General features: G+C 43.2%; 2 protein-coding genes across 2 annotated transcripts in view; one reads left to right on the top strand and one right to left on the bottom strand.

Moving 5' to 3' along the window:
• bin3 (bridging integrator 3) overlaps window positions 1-2,466 on the top strand; it is a 34,963-nt gene extending 32,497 nt beyond the window's left edge. Inside the window, exon 9 of the mRNA XM_039013448.1 lies at window positions 959-2,466. Within this exon, the coding sequence (XP_038869376.1) occupies window positions 959-1,105 (147 nt within the window). The 3' untranslated portion in view covers window positions 1,106-2,466. The remainder of the gene's footprint in view (window positions 1-958) is intronic.
• LOC120063220 (long-chain-fatty-acid--CoA ligase 1-like) lies at window positions 2,310-20,134 on the bottom strand. Its single transcript, XM_039013447.1, has 21 exons — window positions 20,022-20,134; window positions 12,048-12,301; window positions 11,246-11,360; window positions 11,077-11,141; window positions 10,840-10,941; window positions 10,543-10,642; window positions 10,242-10,420; window positions 10,033-10,065; window positions 9,881-9,932; window positions 9,583-9,656; window positions 9,225-9,302; window positions 8,989-9,123; window positions 8,759-8,893; window positions 8,562-8,657; window positions 8,376-8,448; window positions 8,173-8,261; window positions 4,588-4,704; window positions 4,339-4,482; window positions 4,143-4,244; window positions 3,958-4,029; window positions 2,310-3,416 (listed from the first exon to the last, which is right to left on the bottom strand). Exons 2-21 carry the CDS (start codon window positions 12,297-12,299, stop codon window positions 3,276-3,278), a joined length of 2,154 nt encoding a protein of 717 aa, XP_038869375.1. The 5' UTR covers window positions 12,300-12,301; window positions 20,022-20,134; the 3' UTR covers window positions 2,310-3,275.
• Between the last annotated feature and the right edge of the window lie 4,183 nt (window positions 20,135-24,317).

Below are 24,317 nucleotides of genomic sequence, written 5' to 3' on the forward strand. Positions count from 1 at the left end.
TTTTCACCAAGCCACTTTTCAAATGAAAAATATCCACTTTACCCCCACATACACCGGTAACTTAATACTCATGGCCCACTGATGTGGTCTAGGTGGCAGAGTTCGCTATAAACACACAGAGGCCTTTCAAACCGGGTTCCTCTTCCGGTTAGCCAACTAAAGAGCTTCTGTTAATATAACTTTTGCTGCCACTGGCACACACATCATGTGGATAAGACATTTGGACTGAATTAAATGTCCTTTGATCACAGTTCAGATGTAATTAGTTGAAAATGGCTACATATTGCATCCTGTGACAAAGCTCTTATAGTAGCATGTGGTTAACAGTCTTCTCCCTAGTCTACCCAGGAAAGATCTTCATTTTCCTATCTGAAATGGCCTCTATTTATTTTCTGTTATGGCCTACAGCCCATCAACGCCCATAATCGGCCAGCAGCAGCTATTATTTTATTCCAACCTCTATATAGAACAGAACAAACGTGCACATTTGCAAATAAATCAGAAATGCCCCCTTAAGTGCACTGTAGCATATGCATCGCTGCATGAATAAATATCGAAATGTGTGTGGGTTTCAAGGGGTTGTATTTCCCAGTACTTTCATTCTCGGCCCACTCTTATGGAGTATTGTAATGTGATTAAAGTCTATTAATCATCAAAGTATCTCTCCTGGGATTCTGACTCATGAACTGGGGGAAGAAGCAGGGGTGGGATGTGTCAGGAAAGCTTTCAGCGAACACTCTATCTCATGTTCAGATTGGAAGAGAAAAGGCAGGGTCACTACCCACTGATGTTCTGGGGTTTGTTTTAGTTCTCCGGGCTCACTCCTTTACTTCTGAATGGCTTTTCATTAGTGGAGGTGAAGGGCTGTAGGACCAGGACCAGCCTCTGCATGTTGTAAGTAAACAGTTAACGTAAGACCCTTTCCCTAACCATTCCACTCTTTCCTTATCTCTTTCAGGTGGTGTACTTCACAGAGATGCACAATATCTTCAGTGAGTTGACGGATCAGATCGACCAGGCAGGGCTGACTGATGAGCAGAGGGAGAGGGAGAACGAGGCCAAGCTGAATGAGCTGCGTGCTCTGTCCATTGTCGCTGATGACTGAGAGAGTGAGAGCACCAAGAAGGGGAAGGGCTCCCTCTAAACCTCTGGCCTTGCCTCCTTTCACACCTCAGTGAATGGATTTATCTTTTTCAGGATCCTTCTCACTGTGAAAATGGACCGCTTTGGTCATAGCCTAATCATTAATAGCTTTCTTGCACTAATCTCCTCTCTCTCTCTCCTTCACTCTTCTCTCAATTCACTCACCTGACCCTTTCCTAACATCTAAAGAAACACTGAGAGCAACTCAAAGAATTTTAACTGCCACATTTACCAAGCCATCAGCTAAATGCTATTATCATAAGCCAATATGTATATATTTTTTAAATCGTGTAATGAAACCGTTCTTCTAAGAACTAATTTGTGGTTCACACCATAGAATTACAAATAGTACTATAGATTTATAAGATCTCTGTGGGTCACACCTTTCTTCTCAAAGCTGCATACTCAGTTTGAATCCGTTTTCTAGTCATTTCCAAATCAAGGTATGTACCAAAACATGCATTTCATCAAGTCTATGTATACCAGGAAATTAATTTATTGAAGCAAATTGGATAGTACTGTAAGCGGACTAGAGGATGAAATGTGACTCGGGTTGGTGGGTCAAAAAGCTACATTAATTTGAATCGCTCCATTTCTGTGTTATTCACTATATTTCCCCTCAGGGTTTATGCACACTGATCTAGCCTGTGTATTGTGGACCAGGAACATATTTGTTGAGGTAAAAATGATATTGAAAGTTACCTGTAGTATTTAACACTAGCCACTCCAGCTTCCTGACTATGGATATCATAAGTCAATGTCATTATTTTTCAGATCTGTGATGGTGCCTGTATAAAGGAGTGTCAACATTTTTCTTTGGCTTTTGCCTAATCGTCCCCTGCTTCTGAAAGGCTAAGGAATAATCTGACATTGTCTTAGACTGAGATGGTCCTTTTACCCTTCTTGTTCTTCTTCGCATAGGTTTGGAGGACTTGTTTTCCAAAACCAATGCTGTTGCTCCCTCTAGTGGCACTTACAGTTCATTGTTCATTTGACCATATCTACGTTCTTTGTCAATTTCTCATGTTAAGGGAAACCTCTTGCCTTTTCTTTGTGGACAGCTATGCACAAAATGCATTTGACTAAATTAGCGTAGATTTTTTAAACTTTTCTGACAGGCCTGGTTCTAGTTAATTTAACATTATTATTGAGTGAGAAACTTGACATGTAATCTGTTAAGAGTGGGTTTTATCATTTTTGTTGAGCTATGTTACCATCTGTTTAGATGTTGTTTTCAACTTTTTCTATGAACAATCATGCAATACATGGATTGGAAGAAGGGTTTCCTTCATTGTTCAACTAAATAAAACTGAATAATGACAATCATCATTTCTTTATTCAGGGAAACGTACAAGAATATTTCTACATGGTTGGTAATTGTTAGTTAAAATAGTGGCCAGTGAGCCTATTTCATCAGCATTCTTAATGTTTACCGCTAAAAATATACTTACCATTTACAAATTGACTATTTAATGGTAACTACATAAATGATATCAAGGGTAACATTTCACTTTAATCCCTCATATAACCTTGGATAAATGATGGTGGTCTGATTTGGAATGAGCTACTGTAACTCATTCACTGTTTCACTGAGAACACTAGACTGTCATATCTAGAATCAGAGTAAGTAATGTACACTTCAAAAGCAGCCTCCCAGAGGTTTAGATTCTCTATATTAATCAGAAGGACGGAAGTGTGATCCAGGAGGCCATTAACAGGCCCAGGTAGTGTCTACTTGCCCACTGCTCTCTACAGTGGAGCTGTAGCTATTTCTATGGCTAGGTTTTCTGCGTGGACAACATTGGAGCAAAAATGGTTTGGTCCCATTCAATGTTGTTCCTGTCTATGATATGTAAACAATGAAAATACATTTAACATACTGATGTACAAGAAGCAGCATGGTGTCGAACTGAAAGTGGAGTCAAACTGAAATTCCCCGAAACCGTACCAAATGTGTTTGATAGTATTTGAGCTAAGTACTGTAGAAATGTCTGTTGTCTTGGCTACATGCTCAGTTTTTAGTACTATAGACAGTGAGATCCAGCAAACTGCATATCTTTGTCTAGTGACAGGAAACATACAGTTCATGTAAATGTCAGTGGAGTGAGTGTATTACATTGGTTTGAGGTCTACTAGATGGCTGTTGTGCTGTACATGTTTGTGATCTGTTCCTGGAAGACCCTGCGGATGTCCACTCGTCTGCTCTTCAGAGTGGGGGTGAGAAGGCCGTTGCTAACACTGAACATCTCTGGATGCAGGTGCAGGTCCTTCAGCTGACAGTGAGGAAAGAGATGGCAAAACTATCAGTGTTGTCTTTGTTGTATTCAGTTTCCTGTTACACCATGTTTTATGTCTTCATATACCATGGCACCATTTGTTACAAGTACGAAGTCAATGTATGAAAGTATTCAGCTTCAAGGTTCAGCTTCTACCCCCAAGCCATAAGACTGCTGAACAATTAACCAAACGGCCACTGGATTATTTTCATAGACAGCGCCCCCCCCCCCCCCCCCCCCCCCCCATTTGTTTTTTTACACTGCAGCTACTCACTGTTTATTGCCTATGCATAGTCACTTCACCCCTACCTACATGTACAAATTACTTATACTAACCTGTACCCCCGCACATTGACTCGGTACTGGTACCCCCTGTATATAGCCTCGTTATTTTATAGTGTTACTTTTTACTTTAGTTTATTTGGTAAATATTTTATTAACTCTTTCTTGAACTGTACTTTTGGTTAAGGGCTTGTAATTAACCATATACATGTTGTATTCGGGTGCATGTGACAAATAGTTTGATTTGATTCCTCACCTGCTCAAAAGACTTCAGCCCAGCTTCCTTCCCCATGGCTGTCATGTCTTCTAACACTGCTTTCTTCACATCCTGTAGTGAGACAAGATTTCAATTTGTACCTGTTGAGTTGATACAATCCAACAACGGCACACATTGTAAAGTTGCAGATGACCTATTGTGTGAGCTACGGTGACGTCACATACTGGATGCTGGCAGAGCTCCTTGTAGGATCCAATGATTCCCCTCTCCTTAACCCAATCAATAAACACTTCTGGGTCTGGCACAACAATACCAATCAGGTGAGACTGGAAAAAAAACATAAAACAGTGTGAATGCTGGTATGTCCCAAAAAAAGGACTATCCTCTGATAGTGAATATAAGAGTACCGGTATCTCATACCTTTAAGCTGTCACCGTGCACAAAGACCTGTAGCACAGGGACACAACGCATGTAGATGTTCTCAATCCTTTCAGGGGCAATGTACTCTCCCTGGGACAGCTTGAAGATGTGCTTCTTCCTGTCGATGATGCGAAGTGTCCCGTTCTAACAGGAAAACATACGAACACACATTCACATGCAAATGTATATGACTTGACTGACTGGAGTATCTAGTGATCATATTTTGTCCTATATTGTAACCCAGCTCACCAGTAACCACTGGCCCACATCTCCACTGTGCAGCCAGCCATCACTATCCAGGGCCTCTGCTGTTTTCTCCTCATCCTTCAGGTAACCCCGGAACACACTGTGGCCACGGATACAGATCTAACAAAGCATAAAGGTAGGAACAGTGTTAACCAATTTGTTCCCAAATTAACCCATTTGTTCCCAAATGTCACAATTTGTTCCCAAATTAACCCATTTGTTCCCAAATGTCACTATGCAAATCTTATGCCATTAGTAACAATAACATGTAAACCATATTTTATTATACACAGTTGAAGTCGGTAGTTTACATACACCTTAACCAAATACATTTAAACTCAGTTTCACAATTCCTGACATTTAATCCTCGTAAACATTCCCTGTCTTAGGTCAGTTTGGATCACCACTTTATTTTAAGAATTTGAAATGTCAGAATAATAGAGAATTATTTATTTCAGCTTTTATTTCTTTCATCACATTCCCAGTGGGTCAGAAGTTTACATACACTCAATTAGTATTTGGTAGCATTGCCTTTCATTTGTTTAACTTGGGTCAAACGTTTCGGGTAGCCTTCCACAAGCTTCCCACAATAAGTTTGGTGATTTTTGGCCCATTCCTCCTGACAGAGCTGGTGTAACTGAGTCAGGTTTGTAGGCCTCCTTGCTCGCACACGCTTTTTCAGTTCTGCCTACAAACTTTCCATAGGATTGAGGTCAGGGCTTTGTGATGGCCACTCTAATACCTTGACTTTGTTGTCCTTAAGCCATTTTGCCACAACTTTGGAAGTATGCTTGTCCATTTGGAAGACCCATTTGCAACCAAGCTTTAACTTCCTGACTGATGTTGCTTCAATGTATCCACATAATTGTCCTCCCTCATGATGCCATCTATTTTGTCTAGTGCACCAGTCCCTCCTGCAGCAAAGCACCCCCACAACATGATGCTGCCACCACCGTGCTTCACGGTTGGGATGGTGTTCTTTGCTTGCAAGCCTCCCCCTTTTTCCTCCAAACATAACGATGGTCATTATGGCCAAACAGTTCCATTTTTGTTTCATCAGACCAGAGGACATTTCTCCAAAAAGTATGATCTTTGTCCCCATGTGCAGTTGCAAAGCGTAGTCTGGTTTTTTATGGCGGTTTTGGAGCAGTGGCTTCTTCCTTGCTGAGCGGCCTTTCAGGTTATGTCAATATAGGACTTGTTTTACTGTGGATATAGATACTTTTGTACCCGTTTCCTCCAGCATCTTCACAAGGTCCTTTGCTGTTGTTCTGGGATTGATTTGCACTTTTCGAACCAAAGTACGTTCATCTCTAGGAGACAGAACGTGTTTCCTTCCTGAGCGGTATGACGGCTGCGTGGTCCCATGGTGTTTATACTTGTGTACTATTGTTTGTACAGATGAACGTGGTACCTTCAGGCATTTGGAAATTGCTTCCAAGGATGAACCAGAATTGTGGAGGTCTACAAAAAAAAAAATCTGAGGTCTTGGCTGATTTCTTTTGATTTACCCATGATGTCATGGGAAAGGCACTGAGTTTGAAGGTAGGCCTTCAATTGACTCAGGCTAATTGACATCATTTATCAGAAGCTTCTAAAGCCATGACATCATTTTCTGGAATTTTCCAAGCTGTTTAAAGGCACAGTCAACTTAGTGTATGTAAACTTCTGACCCACTGGATTTGTGACACAGTGAGTTATGAGTGAAATAATCTGTCTGTAAACAATTGTTGGAAAAATTACTTGTCATGCACAAAGTAGATGTCCTAACCGACTTGCCAAAACTATAGTTTGTTAACAAGAGTGGTTGAAAAATGAGTTTGAATGACTCCAGCCTAAGTGCATGTAAACTTCCGACTTCAACTGTACATACATACACACATATATACATATAGTATCAGTCAAAAGTTTGGACACACCTACTCATTCAAGTGTTACTTTAAAAAAAAATGTACACTAGATTCTTCAAAGTAGCCACCCTTTGCCTTGATGACAGCTTTGCACGCTCTTGGCATTATCTCAACCAGCTTCACGAGGACTACCACAGGAAAGGAAGACCCAAAGTTACCTCTGCCGCAGGGGATACGTTTATTAGAGTTACCTGCACCTCAGATTGCAGCCCAAATAAATGCTTCACAAAGTTCAACATCACAACATCAACTGTTCAGAGGAGATTGTTTGAGTCAGACCTTCATGGTCGAATTGCTGAAAAGAAACCACTACTAAAGGACACCAATAAGAAGAAGAGACTTTCTTGGGCCAAGAAACACGAGCAATGGACATTAGACCTGTGGAAGTCTGTCCTTTGGTCTGATGAGTCCAAATTTGCGATTTTTGGTTCCAACTGACGTGTCTTTGTGAGACGCAGAATAGGTGAAAGGATGATCTACGGATGTGTGGTTCCCATCATGGAGGTGGTGGTGTGATGGTGCTTTGTTGGTGACACTGTGATTTATTTATAATTAAAGGCCCACTTAACCAGCATGGCTACCACAGCATTCTGCTGTGATACACCATCCCATCTGGTTTGCGCTTAGTTGGACTATCATTTTGTTTTTCAACAGGACAATGACCCAACACACCTCCAGGCTGTGTAAGGGCAATTTGACCAAGAAGGACAGTGATGGAGTGCTGCATCAGATGACCTGTCCTCCACAATTACCAAACCTCAACCCAATTGAAATGGTTTGGGATGAGTTGGACCGCAGAGTGAAGGAAAGCAGCCAACAAGTGCTCAGCATATGTGGGAACTCCTTGAAGACTTGGAAAAGCATTCCAGGTGAAGCTGGTTGACAGAATGCCAAGAGTGTGCAAAGCTGTCATCAAGGCAACGGGTGGTTACTTTGAAGAATCTAAAATATACTAAAAAAAAATTGGTTACTACATGATTCCATATGTGTTATTTCATAGTTTTGATGTCTTCACTATTATTCTACAATGTAGAAAACCCTTTTTTGCTTTGTCATTATGGGGTATTGTGTGTAGATTGATAAGGGGGATTCATTTTATTTATTTTTTACATTTAGAAGGCTGTAACGTAACAATGTGGAAAAATTGCATTTGCGAATGCACTGTATATAAAGTTAGAGCCACTGTATTTTCCCATTGGGCTAAGATATTTTCATATGCCATGAGCATCATGGATTCACTCTATTGAAAATGAAGGCATAAATGTAAACTCAACCCTTTAAACATTACATTTACAAAGACCATATTAAAACATTTCACCAATTTGTTTTTTCAAACTGTTGAATACAGAATTCTGGTGTCAAATTCATCTGTAAAAGTACGCCTTCTAGATGCTTGTGGTCTTGTGACCATTTTGAGAAATCATCCGAAACTTCTCTGAATCATACTAGACACCTTTATAATGCATAATATGACTTATTTGTTGTTAAATACAATTTTAACTTCTCTAGAGCCTGTAAATTACCCCCCCCAAAAATCTCACTATTGTGACTAAATGGGTTTTAATATAACATACGATACTCAACAGCCAGGGGGATAAACTTTTTCTGGGTAACTATCTCTGACTCACTATGTTGTAGAATAGCACCGTAATACCATTATGCTTTTTAACCACCTCACCTCTCCTTCTCCATTCTTGGCATAATAGTTCATATCAGGGATGTCAACCAACTTCACCATTGCACAGGGCAGGGGAGCGCCAACATGGCCTGAGACACACAGAGTTTCAGAGTATAACCAACACGCAGACATGGGTATCACGGACTAGTCGTCTCCAGATATACTTGGATAGTTTCCCCATTGTCAGAGAGTCAACCCCTTACCTGCACTCCAGTCTCCTGGCATGGAGAAGGTGCAGCCTGCTGTGCATTCAGTCTGCCCGTAACCCTCAAAGATCTGCACAGAGCAGCAGGAACATTCCACATCATCAAACCTCACATACCCACACTCCCATCAGAAATAAACACAAACACACACACTTAGTCTGAGCTCCAGGCAGGCATTCTCACCAGACAGCCGAGGGTGGCCCTGAGGAAGGAGAGCACGGTGGGGGAGATGGGGGCCGAGGCAGTCAGGATGAACCTCAGATTACCTCCTAAATTATCCTGAAATGCATGGAAAACAAATAGAATCCCATTACGTCTAACAAATAGAGTTTTCTAAAAGGGGAGACGTTGGGCCACGTTCAATGTGTTCAGTGACTGACCTGAATCCTGTTGAATACCAGCCTGTCCCACAGACTGTTGTTACGTACAACCCCACTGCTGAGCTCAGCCTGCTTCCTTCTCACTGCATAGTGCAGCACTGCCCGGCGCAATGGGGACGTCACAGAGCCTAAGATCTACACACAGACACGCATTCACACACGAGAGCATAGAAAATAAAATACTATATAAAAAAAAAAAGTATGTTTGGTATCATAGGATTTGGACTGACCTTGTCGTAGATACGGTTGAGTAGGCGAGGCACCACTGGGAAGAAAGTGGGTTTCAGAGTCTTAATATCGTCCATGAGCAGGGAGATATCCCCCTGGTAGAATCCTACCCTGGCCCCATGACAGAACATGGACACCTGAGACAGACGTAGGAGCATTTAAAGAACTGTCTGACATGCCCTGAGTCCCCAAGACAGACACATACATTTATTATTGTAATCAAAAGAGGGTGAGCTACCTGAATCATCCTCTCAAACATGTGGGCAAGAGGCAAGTAAGAGATTGACACGTCTTCTTGCCGAATAAAAAATGACCCCTGTGAAATGGAGAGAAAGAATTGATACATACAACGGTTACACAGTGGATAATAGAGGTGGCATACCAATTGAATATGCAATCTAGATTTTACAACAGCAATTAGATGTGGAGTATCTTTTAGAAGGAAAATAATGGGTCAACTATTTCTATTAAACATCCCATTTATCACAGGAACAGATTGAGAGATGGAACGAGAGATGTAGTGAGATAAATAGAGAGAAAATGGAGCTAGCCATGAAACTCCTTCTGAATTTCAGACAGAGGGAGCCAGAACAGACCTCCAGGATCTTAATAACAGAGGAGGAGTTGGAGGCGATGTTGCCGTGGGTGATCATGGCTCCCTTTGGCTTTCCTGGCCAAATAAACAGAACACAGTTTAGTTTGGAGGAGGGCATTACTGCACGGCTCTGTGCAGCACAAGAATTCATCTCATAACATAATGAGAGGTTGTCAGTGGGCCCCCATGGGCACATCTCTAGTAGCGTGGGTAAATGCTTTAGTATATGATTAACATGCAGAGTAGTGGGGGTAGGCTACATGAGGACTCACACAGAGATCTATAAAAACAAATGGTACCTGTGGTTCCACTGGTGAAGCACACGACTGCTAGGTCCTGGGGTTTCGGTGGCTGCAACAAAAAGACAGATGAATGACAACAGGATCAAAAACAGCAGTGAAGCAACAAAAACTGTCAATGAGACCTTATCAACATTCAGAGGAAAACTCACCATAGGATCTTTGAGGTTCTGTCGTCCAAGTACCTGCAATATGCAGGGTCATGTCACACTGTGATAGTCTGTGGTAATCAAGATGTCTTCTAATCTAACCCCATGGAAAGGGACTTCTCTCGTGTTGATCCAATGTCACAACTAAAGAAGCCGGCATCTATTCTAGCAATTCATCATCTTTACATTGTCTGCAGCTACCCTCTTCTCACCATGAGCTGTGTGAGTTCTAGGATCTCCACTCCACAGTTCTTGCCCCTCTCCACTATGGCATCACTGCAGTCATTAAAGAGCACCAGACAGGAGAGAGTGGGTGTTGCACCTTTCTCCTTATTCCCCAGAAGGGACTCTGCCTTCTCCTCCTTGTCACAGATCACCAGTGAGATCTCCGCTAGGAGGTGAAACAGCGACAATCAACATTAATAGTTATAGGCCAGTGGTATGGGAGTGTACTGATTTATATATACATTTCCCCATACATCAGTCTTTTGTAGCAGAGTATTCCAGCCTTACCCAGGTTGAGGATATGCACCATGGCCTCCTCTCCAAGTGTGTCATACAGGGGCACCACTGCCATAGAGAAAGTGTAGCAGGCCAGCTCTGAAATTATCCACTGCCACCAACAGAGGGAGACAGAGCAACACTATTAGAACGACAGATCCCAGACTCCTTCCTAACTGATGCTTGGTCACTACATTGCTGGAGTCTCTACAAGGACAGTGCTCTAACAGACAGGGAAGCCTTAGGGTTAAACATCATGGCATTTCACTACATAAAAATAATAGGGAAGGAATGTGTAGCCTTCTGTACCTCTGGTCTGTTCTGGGCAAATATTCCAACAAACTGCTCAGGGTTTGGTTGGCAGCCTTTGCCCAAAAGCCCAGAGCCCAGCACCTGTGCCTGTTCAGCCACCTAAAACAGAGAACAATCAGACAGAAACAATAATACAATCCTTGAATAGAGCTTGAGCATATTTGTATGCTTGTATACTTATTGTATACTTGTATTCTCCTTGTAAATAGTAATAATGACCAAAGATCCACAGACCTCAGTGTAGGAGATCCACTGGTAAGGCTCCCCAGGTTTCCTGAAGCCAAGGCATGGGCCGTCCCCTGTGCATCAACACAGTCTCATCAGGTACACTCTGGCATGTCTGGTAAATAGTCCATGTCTGCTCCTAACGAGCCTGTTAGTCCACTGTGTCCGGCTAGCTCACCTGCCACCCTCAGACCTCTCTGGAACATGTCATAGGCTGTCCTGGTGTCATCATAGTAGAACTCCAACAGGGCATCGTCCTTGAGCAAAGCTGAACGCCTCCAATTGGGCTCTCCCTGCAACACAGACTGCATAAAAACTCTCCCTATTCAGCTCTAGCCTTGTTTATACCGAGGGCTAACGTGTCCTTTGTCCTGATCTTATTTATATTCTGATTGTGCCCACATTGTAGCCGTGGGACCTACACATGGCAGTAAAATGTGTCTCTTATCCATCCACTGTGTCCGCAATGTGACTGCGTATCCTGGTCCCTCCCTGTATGCAAATTAATTGACAATATGCTTTCTCAATAATATTTATTGAAATATTTTAACACATATTGATGCCATAAGTCAATGGCGTCACTTGTCAATGATTTTAGAGGGCGGGATAAAGATTATTTAAATGATTTCACTGTCCAGATCCATCTACACTTGCAAGGTATCCAGACAATGGTGTAGGACTACCTCCGAGGGTGGTCAGGAAGATTTGATCACAATCCGATCAATGCGTCTTAATCATCTACACCTGTTTAAAAATGTTGGCACAATCAGAATGTGGACAAAGAACACATGTTAGAACCAGGTATAAACAGGGCTTGGGATGTAATCAATGTTAATTAGTTATAACTGAAATCCAAAACACTATGATGAATACAACTACTATCCATAACACTAACGAGCACTTGACTGTTCTGAATAAATATAACCCGTACTAATCTCACTCAGCTGCTACTTAAAGCTTACAGAACATAATGCTCTCACCTGTACAGCGATAGACTGGGCATTGAGATCACAGGGGGGCTGCATGGGCCGACGGCGGGTCACCAGCCAGTATGCAGTGAGGGAGGCCAGAGCCCCTATACCCAGCAGAGAGGAGGGGGACCGAGAGAGGGAGGAAAGGGAGAAAGACGATGACGAAGGGAGAGAGGGGAGAAGGCTCCAGAAGTCCTCCCTCACAGGTCCCCGAACCCCCCCACTGGAGTGAAGGGACTGTAACCACTCCTGAAAATGCATAGCTGTGAGAGAAAAAGAGAGAAAGACAAATGAGAGAGAAAGAATGAGTGTATTTGCCTGAATGAATGAGAGAAATGTAATGAGGGTAACACTGAAAGGGTGTCACATTGTCTAATGATTGGAGACAAGAGCAGGAAGACGTAATAGGGTGTTTAATTTCTCCACCCAAACAAAAGAGCGATGTGTAAACCTCCAAATAATACACGGGACGAGACCTGTAAAACAAGTGCACAAATACACGTAGCATGGAAGCCGATACAACAGCACAGGTACTCACAGGACCAACGGACATTGTAACAGAGGGCACATATATAACATACTAATCAGCGGGAATGGGAACCAGGTGTGGGTAATGAGACAAGACAGTCCAGGGTTGGTGGTGATGAATCCAGTTCCATGACGCCTAGAAGACCGGTGGCGTAGACCTCCGGAGCTGGTGAATGAAATGAGCAGCAGTACCGGGGGGACCCGTGACAGTACCCCCCCCCCCCGGGCCACAGAGACCACAGAGACGCGGTGCGGGTCGATCAGGGCGCCGACGGTGAAAATCCCTGGTCAGCGAAGCGTCCAGGATGTCCACAGCATCGCTCATCTGGGCCATACCCTTCCCAGTCGATGAGGTACTGGAGACACCCCGCCCGACGCCTCGAGTCCAGGACTTCACGGACCGAGTACGCCGGACCTCCCTCGATGTCCAGAGGAGGAGGCGGGGTGTCACTGGGTCCAGTCTCAGCGAGGGGACCAGGCACCACTGGCCTGAGAGACATGAAAAGTTGGGTTAATGCGGTAATCAGCTGGGAGTTGCAAACAGTACGTTACCTCATTACCCTCCACAGGACTTTAAACGGCCTGTCTCGGGTTTAGCCTCTTCGCTGCCCTGATGTACTCCAGGTTGTAGTGGTGGTCCGTCCACACCAGGAAAGGGTGTTTGGACCTCTCCAGTGCCTTCAGATCCTTCTTGACCGCCAAGAGTTGCCGGTCCACGACGTCGTAGTTCCTCTGGGCGGGGCTCAGCTGCTTGGAGTAGAAGGCGCAGAGAGGGGTTCCGGTGCACTGGGACAGCACTGCCCCGACTCCTACTTCAGAGGCATCCACCTTGATGATGAAGGGAAGTGAGGGGTTGGGATGTGCCAGCACGGGAGCAGTGGTGAGGCGTGCCTTCAGTGTCTCGAACGCCCTCTCTGCCTCCGCCGTCCAACGAAGCCACTGGTGACCGAACTCTCAGCAGGGAGGTAAGAGGTGCGACCACCGTGCTGAAGCCCTGGATGAACCTCCGGAAATAGTTGGCGAAACCCAGGAATCGCTGGACTGCTTTCACATTGTTGGGGATGGGCCATGACCTGACTTCGCTGACACGTTGCTCCTCCATCTCCACTCCCTCTGTGGATATGAGGTAGCCCAAAAAGGACACGGACCGCTGGAAAAACAAATACTTTTCTTGTTTAACATAAAGATCATGCTCCAACAGTCTTCCCAGCACAGACCTGACTAGCGAGACATGCTGGACGCGGTCAGCAGAATAGGCCAAAATGTAATCTATATAAACCACTACCCCCCGTCCCAGCATGTCCCAAAACACTTCGTTAATAAAGGCCTGGAAGACTGAAGGAGCATTAGGCAGGCCAAAGGGCATTACGAGATACTCGTAATGGCCCGTGGTCGTGGAAAAGGCCATTTTCCATTCGTTGCCTGCATGAATGCGCACCAGATTGTAGGCGCTCCTCAAGTCCAGTTTCGTGCAGTACTGCACCCCGTGCATTTGTTTGATGATGGTTGGGATGATGGGTAAAGGATAGCTGAACTTTACCGTGGCTTTATTCAGAGTTCGATAATCAATGCAGGGGCGTAGTCCCGCATCTTTCTTTTTAACAAAAAAGAAGCTTGAGGAGGCTGGTGACATAGAGGGGTGGGTAAAACCATGCTGGAGGCTCTCCTGTACATAGGTCTCCATGGCCTCGGTCTCCGCATAGGAGAGGGGATAGACATGTCCTCTCAGGAGGGCTGCGTCAGACAGCAGGTCAATGGCACAGTCCCAGGGGCGATGAGGAGGCAGGCGTGTAGCCTGGGTCTTAGAGAAACACCGGTGCAGATCCTGGTATTCCTCTGGTAACTCCACTTGAGGAGCGTGGTCCGGACTTTCCACCGTAGTGGTGTTGACAGACACCACGAGACACCTCCCCTGACACTCCTGCGACCAACCCAGCAGTCTCCTCTCAGACCAGGAAATAACAGAGTTATACCAACTCAACCAGGGGAGACCTAAAACAACTGGGTGCGTGGGGTGTATATAATCAAAAAGGTGATCTGTTCTAAATGAGTGTCATGGGTCAGCAGATAAACGGGAACAGTGATGTACGAGCCCTGTCCCTATTGGATGATTATCCAGGGCTCGAACGGGAATGGGTGACTGTAGGGGAACCAAAGGAATGCGTAATGCAGTGGCCAGTGCGCTATCTAAAAGATCCCTGGCAGCTCCGGAATCAATCAGAGCTAACGGGAGTGAGGGGCTAGGGTATTCAGGGAATGTAATGGGAAAACACACTGGTTGAGTTGACAGAAAAGGTGGGGAGATCTTGCATCCTACCTGGGTTGGAGCAGGAGAATTCCCTGGCTTGTCACCTCCTCGCCTATTTATGGATAGAAGGCAGGTCTAGGAGAAATGACCCCTTTCTCCACAATAGGAGCAGAGGCCCAGATTCCTCCTCCTCCTCCTACGCTCTGCCTAGGACAAACGTGCAGAGTCCACCTCCATCAGCTCTGGCCACGGAGCAGGTGTAGCCATGGGCTCCGGATTCCGTGCAGGTCTTTGTCAGGACCGCAGGAGGTTGTCCAAATGAATCGCCATGCTGATGAGCTGGTCGAGTGACAGGTTGTCATCAGGGCAGGCTAACTCCATCTATACCTCCTCCCGCAGTTCGCTGCGGAAGACAGTGACCAGAGCCGACTCGTTCCATCCGGTGAAGGCCGCGATGGTCTGGAACTCCAGGGCGAACTCCGAGGCGGTCCTAGATGCCTGGCGTAGGCGGAATAGGCGCTCACCCCCCTCTCGGCCCTACACAGGATGATAAAACACAGAGCGGAAGAGGAGGGTGAAGCGCTCGTAGTACTTGACCTTGGGTCCGCCCATTTCCCAGACAGTGCCCCCCCCCCCCCCCCCCCCCCCCCCCCATCCGGGGCCCGTCCGGTCAGTGCTGAGATGACGGTGGCAACCCTGTCTCTCCCAGAGACAGCCTCGGCGTAGCGAGGGAGGTACAGGTCGAGCGAGGTACATGCCCCGGGAGGGACAGGGGTATTTTGCGGCCCGGCTCAGATGGGACAGAGTCAGGTCGTGGTGTGGGGGCTGGTGCCGGAACCGGTGCTGGAGACTGGAGGGACTGCACATTCCCCTCCAAGCACAGGATGGTTGCTCTGGAGAGACAGTCTTTGTGATGCTGGACTGTCTCTACGATGGTCGATAGCTCAGTCTTCCCTGCTGTCTCCATTTATTTGGTTGGTTATTCTGTCACGTTGTCTAATGATTGGAGACAGGCGCAGGAATACGTAATAGGTTTTTTTCTCCACCCAAACAAAAGAGCGACGTGTAGTAAACCTCCAAATAATACACGGGACGAGACCCGTAAAACAAGTGTACAAATACACGTAGCATGGAAGCCGATACAACAGTTACAGGTACTCCAGGACCAACGGACATTGTAACAGAGGGCACATATATAACATACTAATCTGGGAGAATGGGAACCAGATGTGCGTAATGACACAAGACAGTCCGGGGTTGGTAGTAATGAATCCAGTTCAGTGACGCCTAGAAGGCCGGTGACGTAGACCTCCGGAGCTGGTGAACGGAATGAGCAGCAGTACCGGGGGGATCCGTGAAGGGGAAGAAATTACATCCAGGAATTCTCAACAAACTTGTTGAGGTGCTATTGTACTTTAGAAACAGAACATAAAGCATCTGCTGTATGCAGGAAAGAGTAGCTAAACTCTCCTATACAATAGCATTCAACATGTCAGTTTCTGGGACAAGAGGGGCTGAGAGAGGTCAATCTTTATGGTACAAATAAGAATTAAAGTGACTGAAATCCTATACAATACAAAATGAATACAACAAAATTACAACAAACAAACTTGGCCACTAAAACTAAATACTACAACATCCCATTTTGATAATTTAAAAAAGCCCAGCTGAAGCACACTGGCCCTCAGGCTCAGCAGACAGACAGGGGGACTGAGGAGAGAATGAATGGCTGGGGTGTATAGGGGAGAGGGACTCAGATGTAATCATGATTGGCTAAACAGAAAGAGGCACTATTGAGGTTACTCTGTCATGCTGTGTCCACTGACAGAAATGGAGCTAGAGAGAGGAGAAAAGAGAGAGAGAGAGAGTGAGCGAGAGAATAGATGCATACAGTAACAGAGTTTGGTGGCGAGATGGGGTGAGGGGGAGGGACAGTGTGGTGGCCAGTAGGTCCACCCTCATGTTTCCCTGCCAGTCTGTAATTGCTCACAACCAAACCAGTGTGAGAGAAAAAATCCTGGCCACAATACGTTAACCCAAAGAAATGTGAAACCAACTTACATCTACTAAAACATTTCATTTTCACACCCTCCTGTCTTCTAAAATATCTTATGTCCCTCCAAAATATGAGTTTGCCCACCGTTCCACTTCCTCTCCATCTGCACATGGAATTCACTTCACCAAATAAAACCCCCTCCTCCATACCCCTCAACCTCTCACCTACTTCCTCCCTCTTCTTCCAAAAGTAAAGGGGATAAAGAGTGATGTCACCCCCTCTCCTTCAGTCTTTAAACCAAGCCGACCATGTCCCAGCACACGCCCCTGGAAAATAAAATGACCATCATTCTTTTTCTCATTACTTTTTCATAAAGTTCTTAAAGGTTCTAGGACCTCTCCAAATGCACAATATCAAGCCAGAACATATAAAATACTCAAATAAAATGCTTAGATTGCTCTGTCGATATTGTCGCATAATTCATACTGTGCCCAGCATCCACAATAATAAATCATTTGAATGCTGTTAGCTGATAAAATAAAAAATATGACAACAATTGGCCCAAGTGTTGCACTACAATAGAAGCCAATACCTGCTGAAAAGTTGCAGATGGAGTTTGGAAGGTCCCCATGTCTCTTTTGACGTATACAAAGAGAAAATAAATGGGCTTTCATATGACACATGAAGAAAAATAGTTTGTTGAGAAGAGTATACCCCCCATGTTCCCATCTTTCTCTCTTTATCTAGACTTTAGTATTCTCTCCTTTCCTCCTGCAGTCCCATTTATAATGGCTATTGTCAGAGCCAGACAGAGACTATTGTGCTTCCCTGGCACTTACTCCCAAACAGAAATGAGAGAAAGAGAATAATGGAGACATGTCAAACAGTTACTAAGCAAATTATATATCTAAGAGGGATTAAAGGCCTCTAACATGTATATTTGCTGTGTTGTAACGTATAGATATAACACTACAATCTGGAATGAATCACCTATACTGCTCAGTAAGGTACGCATTAAAAGCTGCCGTAAGGCACCAGCTTAGAGTTTCAAAAGGAAGTAACAAATATTTAACAGACATAACAGACAAACATATTCACTCTTGCTGGCAGGCAGAGAGATAAAAAATTGAGCAACACTAAGACAAAAACAGAAACCACACAATTTGTAAATAAGAATATTTGATGATGCAATACTTGTCTGTGGAAAGTATTGCATCCACTATCGGTATCCTCATTGTCTTTGCACTAAAATAACATAGGGGCGTATTTATCTACACACCTGGGGCTCCGTTCCACAGGAGAGAGGTGCACGGGGGAATGTGGTTGGTAAGGGACTTCCTCATCAAGCAGAGAAATTAAGCAGTGTTTTCCAGATTTCCAGTGATCAAAAGCCACCACAAAACAATACTAACGTGAGATTAGTGAATGAGAGAGTAAGGGGAGAGAGAGAGTGAAATGCACTGGTGTTTTCTGGCTGTGATTCCCAAATTAAGCGTGAAAAACACAGTCACAATGAAGGTTTTGGGAAGGGGAAGGCAATGGAGAGGAAGAAAGGAGCCAAGCTATGCATCACGATTTAGGGCTGCTGGGATGATGAACTGTCCAGGAGCAGACAGAGCAGAGCAGAGACCCCCCTTCTAGTCAACACACACTCAAAGAACACAGGAGGCCTTTGCAGCACTCCTACCACCATCATTAGACGTCCATGGTGTATTCATTAAAAGGACCTATCTGAAATAAGGTTAAACATATATAATAGAGCTGGGCAATATGGACATAAAATCCAAAAGGGGCACAATGATGTCTGCAGTTTATTGTTGTAGATCATCAGGGCCAGGGGATTTTTTGACATTAATTGCTTTCAGGGCTCTACGCACCTCAGACAAGAGAAGGCCGAGAAGGAGTGCTTGGGAGTGTTAGGTAATTACACAGGGTACTCATGTTTACCTTTAACCCTATCAAATAATCTACCTGCATCAAGAACATTTTGATTTAAAAGAGTTCAGAATAAAGGTCAACCAGCAGTTGTTAAGTGAGCTGTATATATTTTTTGCATTCTAAACCTTTCACTACTTTTTATTCATACTGATTATTCATATTATCAGCAGTAGATTTGAGGTAGAGGTCTGCTTTATGTTTTTGTCATAGCCACACCCTAATTCCGAAGGCATTTAAAAACCATCCAATCATCAGCTGAATCAGACCATCTTGCTTTAGCCCAAATAGCATTCCGTTTCCTTATGATTTCAGATAGTTCATCTGAGAACCAAGGGTTATCTCTGCCCTTAATTCTGTACCGTTTGAAAGGGGCATGCTTGTTGTATATATCCTGGAATGCTTTATGGAAGTAAGAAAAGGCTAATTCATCAGGGCTGAATTCAACTCTATTCCAGGCTATGTTGAAAACCCTGAGTATCAAACTTCTTCCAGTTCATTTTCATGATACGTGGAGGTAGTTTAGGAATTTTACCATCCCTTACAAAGGCAACTGCCCAGTGATCACTTATACAATTTGTAAAAACACCAGAATCATTAAAACGATGTGGAGTGTTGGTTAAAATATGATCAATCAAAGAGGATTTTAGAGGACACTTTACATTCAACCTTGTTACATTGTTACGCAGATACTTGAGTTGATCAGAGTTGGATGTCAACCAGTGTAGGTTCAGGACACCCATGCTTAAACATCAGACTGTTATCATGTTACACCACAGCTCTGACACACACACTTATTCCACCAGACATGCCACAAAAGACATTGTGGTCTTTTCCCCAAATCCAGAACAAATTTAAGAAAATGTACAGTATTATATAGAGCCCTTATTGCATGGAACTTCCTTCCATCTCATATTGCTCAAATAAACAGCAAACCTGGTTTCAAAAACCAGATAAAGCAACACCTCGTGGCACAACGCCTCTCCCCTATTTGACCTAGATAGTTTGTGTTTATGCATTGATATGTAGGCTATGTGTGCCTTTTAAAAATGTATGTTGTTCTGTCCTTGAGCTGTTCTTGTCTAATGTTGTTCTGTATTGTGTCATTCTGTATTATGTTTCATGTTTCGTGTGGACCCACTGCTTTTGCAACAGCTAATGGCGATCTTAATAAAATACCAAATACCATGACTATCAGTCAGAAACAAGTCGCTGTAAAAAATATGCAATAGTCTCTACAAGGCAGAATGTTGAATAAAATTATATTTACACTTACTTTACCGGTTGTACATGTTGGTACTTTTGGCGGTAGGAGGTGGAGATAATGTATCCACAGGAAAGTGTTGTTTACCCGACATTTTGCAGCGCCAGTAAGTTCTGTCTGTTGTATTTTTTATCTGTTGACGCATTGCACGTGATGCGCAATATGTAAACTGTAACCGAATGTAGTCGACCGAAGCACGTTTCCTCGCAATCAGCTGGAAGTGTTTGGTTAGGCTCGGCCACATTGTAAAAGTGTTTGTCACGTGCGAATTGCATCAGTATTGAAAATAAAAACTGGAAATACAAACGATATGCAGACCAGCGTACTGAAGGTCGGGTTGATAACACTTCCCTGTGGATATTTTGTATCAGATTACCTCCGACATCGGGACGAAATCGGAGGACAACAGGTAAAGTAATTTGAAATTAAATTTGTTCAAAATTCTGACTTGTAATTCAAAAATACAATCCAGAGAGCCAGCAATAGCAGATGGGAGTTTATAACAACAGGAGCCAAAAATAATCAAGAATGTGCAAAGATTTTTTTTTAAAGACAGATGTTCAAATTGCTTGGGTTTGGTAAGTCAGAATGGTTGCCAAAAACATGTATTTTATGTATACAGCAACACCACCACCCTTAGATTTGCAATCTGACCCAAAAACATTGTAGCCATCAATGCCAAAGTCTTTGTCATTGATAGTGGGGCAAGTGCATGATTTCTCCCAGAACGCAACATGGAATAAACACTTAAAGTTCTCTGCATTTAAGGGGCATCGGGTAGAGCTGTTGCGGTGGCTGTATAAGCTCTGATGCTGCTGATGGTCATTAGTAGCCTACCAAACTTGCTAACTGCCTGGTACTCAGCACTCTATTGTCCCTCTAATCACTCTGACATCAATGCAAATATAATCTAATCAAACACTTCATGAGAGCCCATGAGCTCATGTTGCGCTACATTTCTATAGGCTATGAAATTGCGTGAGAAAACAGAGGGATGGCCTCTATTAAAAAGAGGAGGATGCCATCAGTTTTTTATAGGCTAGGCCTACTATATTTACTTATCAACTTTCCTAATACTAAGCACATTGCTTGTCTTTACAACAAGAGTATAGCCTACCTGGCTGGCATGAAAATGAACCACAGGAAAAGTGTCCTCCATTCGCTATTTAAGTGCAGAGATTATATGTCTTTTTTCCGTGCCCCTGTTTTCGAGACAGGTGCATGGTAATGGTCCATTCTAAATCAAAACGAATTTCACACATATATTATTTAGTATATGTAAAGACAAGATTAAATCAAGAATAGTCTGATGGGTGACAATAAGCTTATCACTTGTGAATTACATACAGTTGAGGTCGGAAGTTTACATACACTTAGGTTGGAGTCATTAAAACTCATTTTTCAACCACTCCACACATTTCTTGTTAACAAACTATAGTTTTGGCAAGTCGGTTAGGACATCTACTTTGTGCATGACACAAGTCATTTTTCCAACAATTGTTTACAGACAGATTATTTCACTTATAATTCACTGTATCACAATTCCAGTGGGTCAGAAGTTTACATACACTTAGTTGGCTGTGCCTTCAAACAGCTTGGAAAATTCCAGAAAATGATGTCATGGCTTTAAAAGCTTCTGATAGGCTAATTGACATAATTTGAGTCAATTGGAGGTGTACCTGTGGATGTATTTCAAGGCCTACCTTCAAACTCAGTGCCTCTTTGCTTGACATCATTGGAAAATCAAAAGAAATCAGCCAAGACCTCAGAAAAAATGTGTAGACCTCCACAAGTCTGGCTCATCCTTGGGAGCAAGTTCCAAATGTCTGAAGGTACCACGTTCATCTCTACAAACAATAGTACGCAAGTATAAACACCATGGGACCACGCAGCCGTCATAACGCTCAGAAAGGAGACGCATTCTGTCTCCTAGAGACGAACATACTTTGGTGCGAAAAGTGCAAATCAATCCCAGAACAACAGCAAAGGACCTTGTGAAGATGCTGGAGGTAACATGTACAAAAGTATCTATATCCACAGTAAAACGGGTCCTATATCGACATAACCTGAAAGGCCGCTCAGCAAGGAAGAAGCCACTGCTCCAAAACCGCCATAAAAAAGCCAGACTACGCTTTGCAACTGCACATGGGGACAAAGATTGTACTTTTTGGAGAAATGTCCTCTGGTCTGATGAAACAAAAATAGAACTGTTTGGCCATAATGACCATTGTTATGTTTGGAGGAAAAAGGGGGAGGCTTGCAAGCCGAAGAACACCATCCCAACCGTGAAGCACGAGGGTGGCAGCATCATGTTGTGGGGGTGCTTTGCTGCAGGAGGGACTGGTGCACTTCACAAAATACATGGCATAATGAGGAAGGGAAATGATGTGGATATATCAAAGCAACATCTCAAGACATCAGTCAGGAAGTTAAAGCTTGGTCGCAAATGGGTCTTCCATATGGACAATGACCCCAAAGCATACTTCCAAAGTTGTGGCAAAATAAATAAAAGCCGAAATAAATCATTCTCTCTACTTTTATTCTGACATTTCACATTCTTCAAATAAAGTGCTGATCCTAACTGACCTAAAACAGTGGATTTTTACTAGGATTAAATGTCAAGAATTGTGAAAAACTGAGTTTAAATGTAGTTGGCTAAGGTGTATGTAAACTTCCGACTTCAACTGTATTATCACTTGTGAATGATGCCCGCTTAAGGCAAGAAACAATGCCATATTTAAAAAAAAATATATATATAATAGCCGCACACCTCATGTAGCCCAGCCCATAGGCCTATATGTTTTGAAAAGGTTTGTATGACAACTACAGTGTCCAAATAACTTCTTAAAATTAAGCACATTAATCCGCTTTACAAGGGGTGTAGAGCCTAACTGCAATAAATAAGCAGCGAGTGAGTTTCAAGTTTGGGAAGATAATTTTCACCATAAAAATGCACCTTTATAATAAAAGCATTACATGCATAATCACATTTGTGGGCACTTTTGATAATTGTGTATTCCCACTAGTGGAACATTCGCACTTATAGCCTACTGCCGTGTGCGCATTGCTGCACTTATATGTGAAGAAATAGCCTAATATTTTATCAACATTTTAAGCTAAACGTTCTCATCTGTTGCTTCAGACTCATTACGTAAAAACATTTTTTTGATGCTAGTGGTCGTATTCATTTGGGAACAATCGCATCCCACAACTGTCCCAGACTATGTTTGGAATATTTATTTCTCACACAGAATATAATAGGTCAACTTTTGTTCTATGGGGGATAGTAGATTGACATAGGCTAGAGCTTTTGCTATTCGTTAGGCCTACTAAGTAAATGTGCAAATTTATTTCAATATCTTCAATATGCACCTTGGAATTGGATAAGGACGCGCGCAGTTTCATCCTGCATGTGTCTGTCTTCACTTGTAGCCTGTGAGAAAGACCAGATCACGTGGTGCTTCGAAGCAGGCAGCACTCAGGGAGAAGGGCAGCAAAAGGCATGGATTTTTTTAGGGTGCATTATGGCCACACAAAGGGGATGCCACCGGGAAATTCGAGGTATTATCAAGTGCTTGTCAAATTGTGAATGAGAGACTATTGGAGTGTGTACAGCCTGCGCAAAAAAACAAAGCAGAGCTCATGCCTTTCAAGCAACTTTTTTTCAAACCATCATTTAGAGTTGCATCATGCAGCCTTGCATGATGTATTAAAAATCAAAACATATAGCCCAACGTTTGTGAAACAACTAAAGTTACAGTAATAACTCTAAATTAAGCGTATAGGAGACACCTATTTCTTTGTTCACCGCTCAACACAGAATAGCCGGATGTGCGCACTCCCTCATCGTTTGGAGAAAATATATAATATATATTTTATTTTATTCAGCTTTGTTCATATGTATTATTCATACTATAAAATAATATAAAATCATTACACAGAATTCTAAGTGAATCTTGCCTGCTAAATTAACTAGTGTAGCCCACAACCATATGGCATAGCCAGATCAGGACCTAACATAAGGACAACTCAGAGTATGCTATTCTGTTCTTCTGAAATAGACTCCATTGTCTTCACATCATGTTTCTTTAGATCTGTCTAAAATAAAGAATGGAATGGATTTATTGTGAAGGTGTAGGCTATATTACATGAAATTATTAGACTTTTAAAAATGTAAATGTTCCAAGAGCCAGGAGATGCTAAATGTGTTTGTTAATTTGCAGTCAATTACCGTGAGACCGACAGTTATTTGCTGATTTTGACAATCACCGATTTTGTGACCGCCACAGGCCTAGTATCAGGCCCTAA

Source organism: Salvelinus namaycush, chromosome 18 (assembly GCF_016432855.1).
Source record: "Salvelinus namaycush isolate Seneca chromosome 18, SaNama_1.0, whole genome shotgun sequence".
NCBI classification, from domain to species: Eukaryota; Metazoa; Chordata; class Actinopteri; order Salmoniformes; family Salmonidae; genus Salvelinus; species Salvelinus namaycush.

Excerpts from the sequence above, each read along its gene's own strand:
- LOC120063220 (XM_039013447.1), bottom strand. The coding sequence starts at position 12,299 with ATGCATTTTCAGGAGTGGTTACAGTCCCTTCACTCCAGTGGGGGGGTT. Across the intron at positions 9,124-9,224 it reads TGTTTGAGAGGATGATTCAG|GTGTCCATGTTCTGTCATGG; the intron begins GTAGCTCACCCT and ends CGTCTGTCTCAG. Across the intron at positions 8,894-8,988 it reads TCAACCGTATCTACGACAAG|ATCTTAGGCTCTGTGACGTC; the intron begins GTCAGTCCAAAT and ends GTCTGTGTGTAG.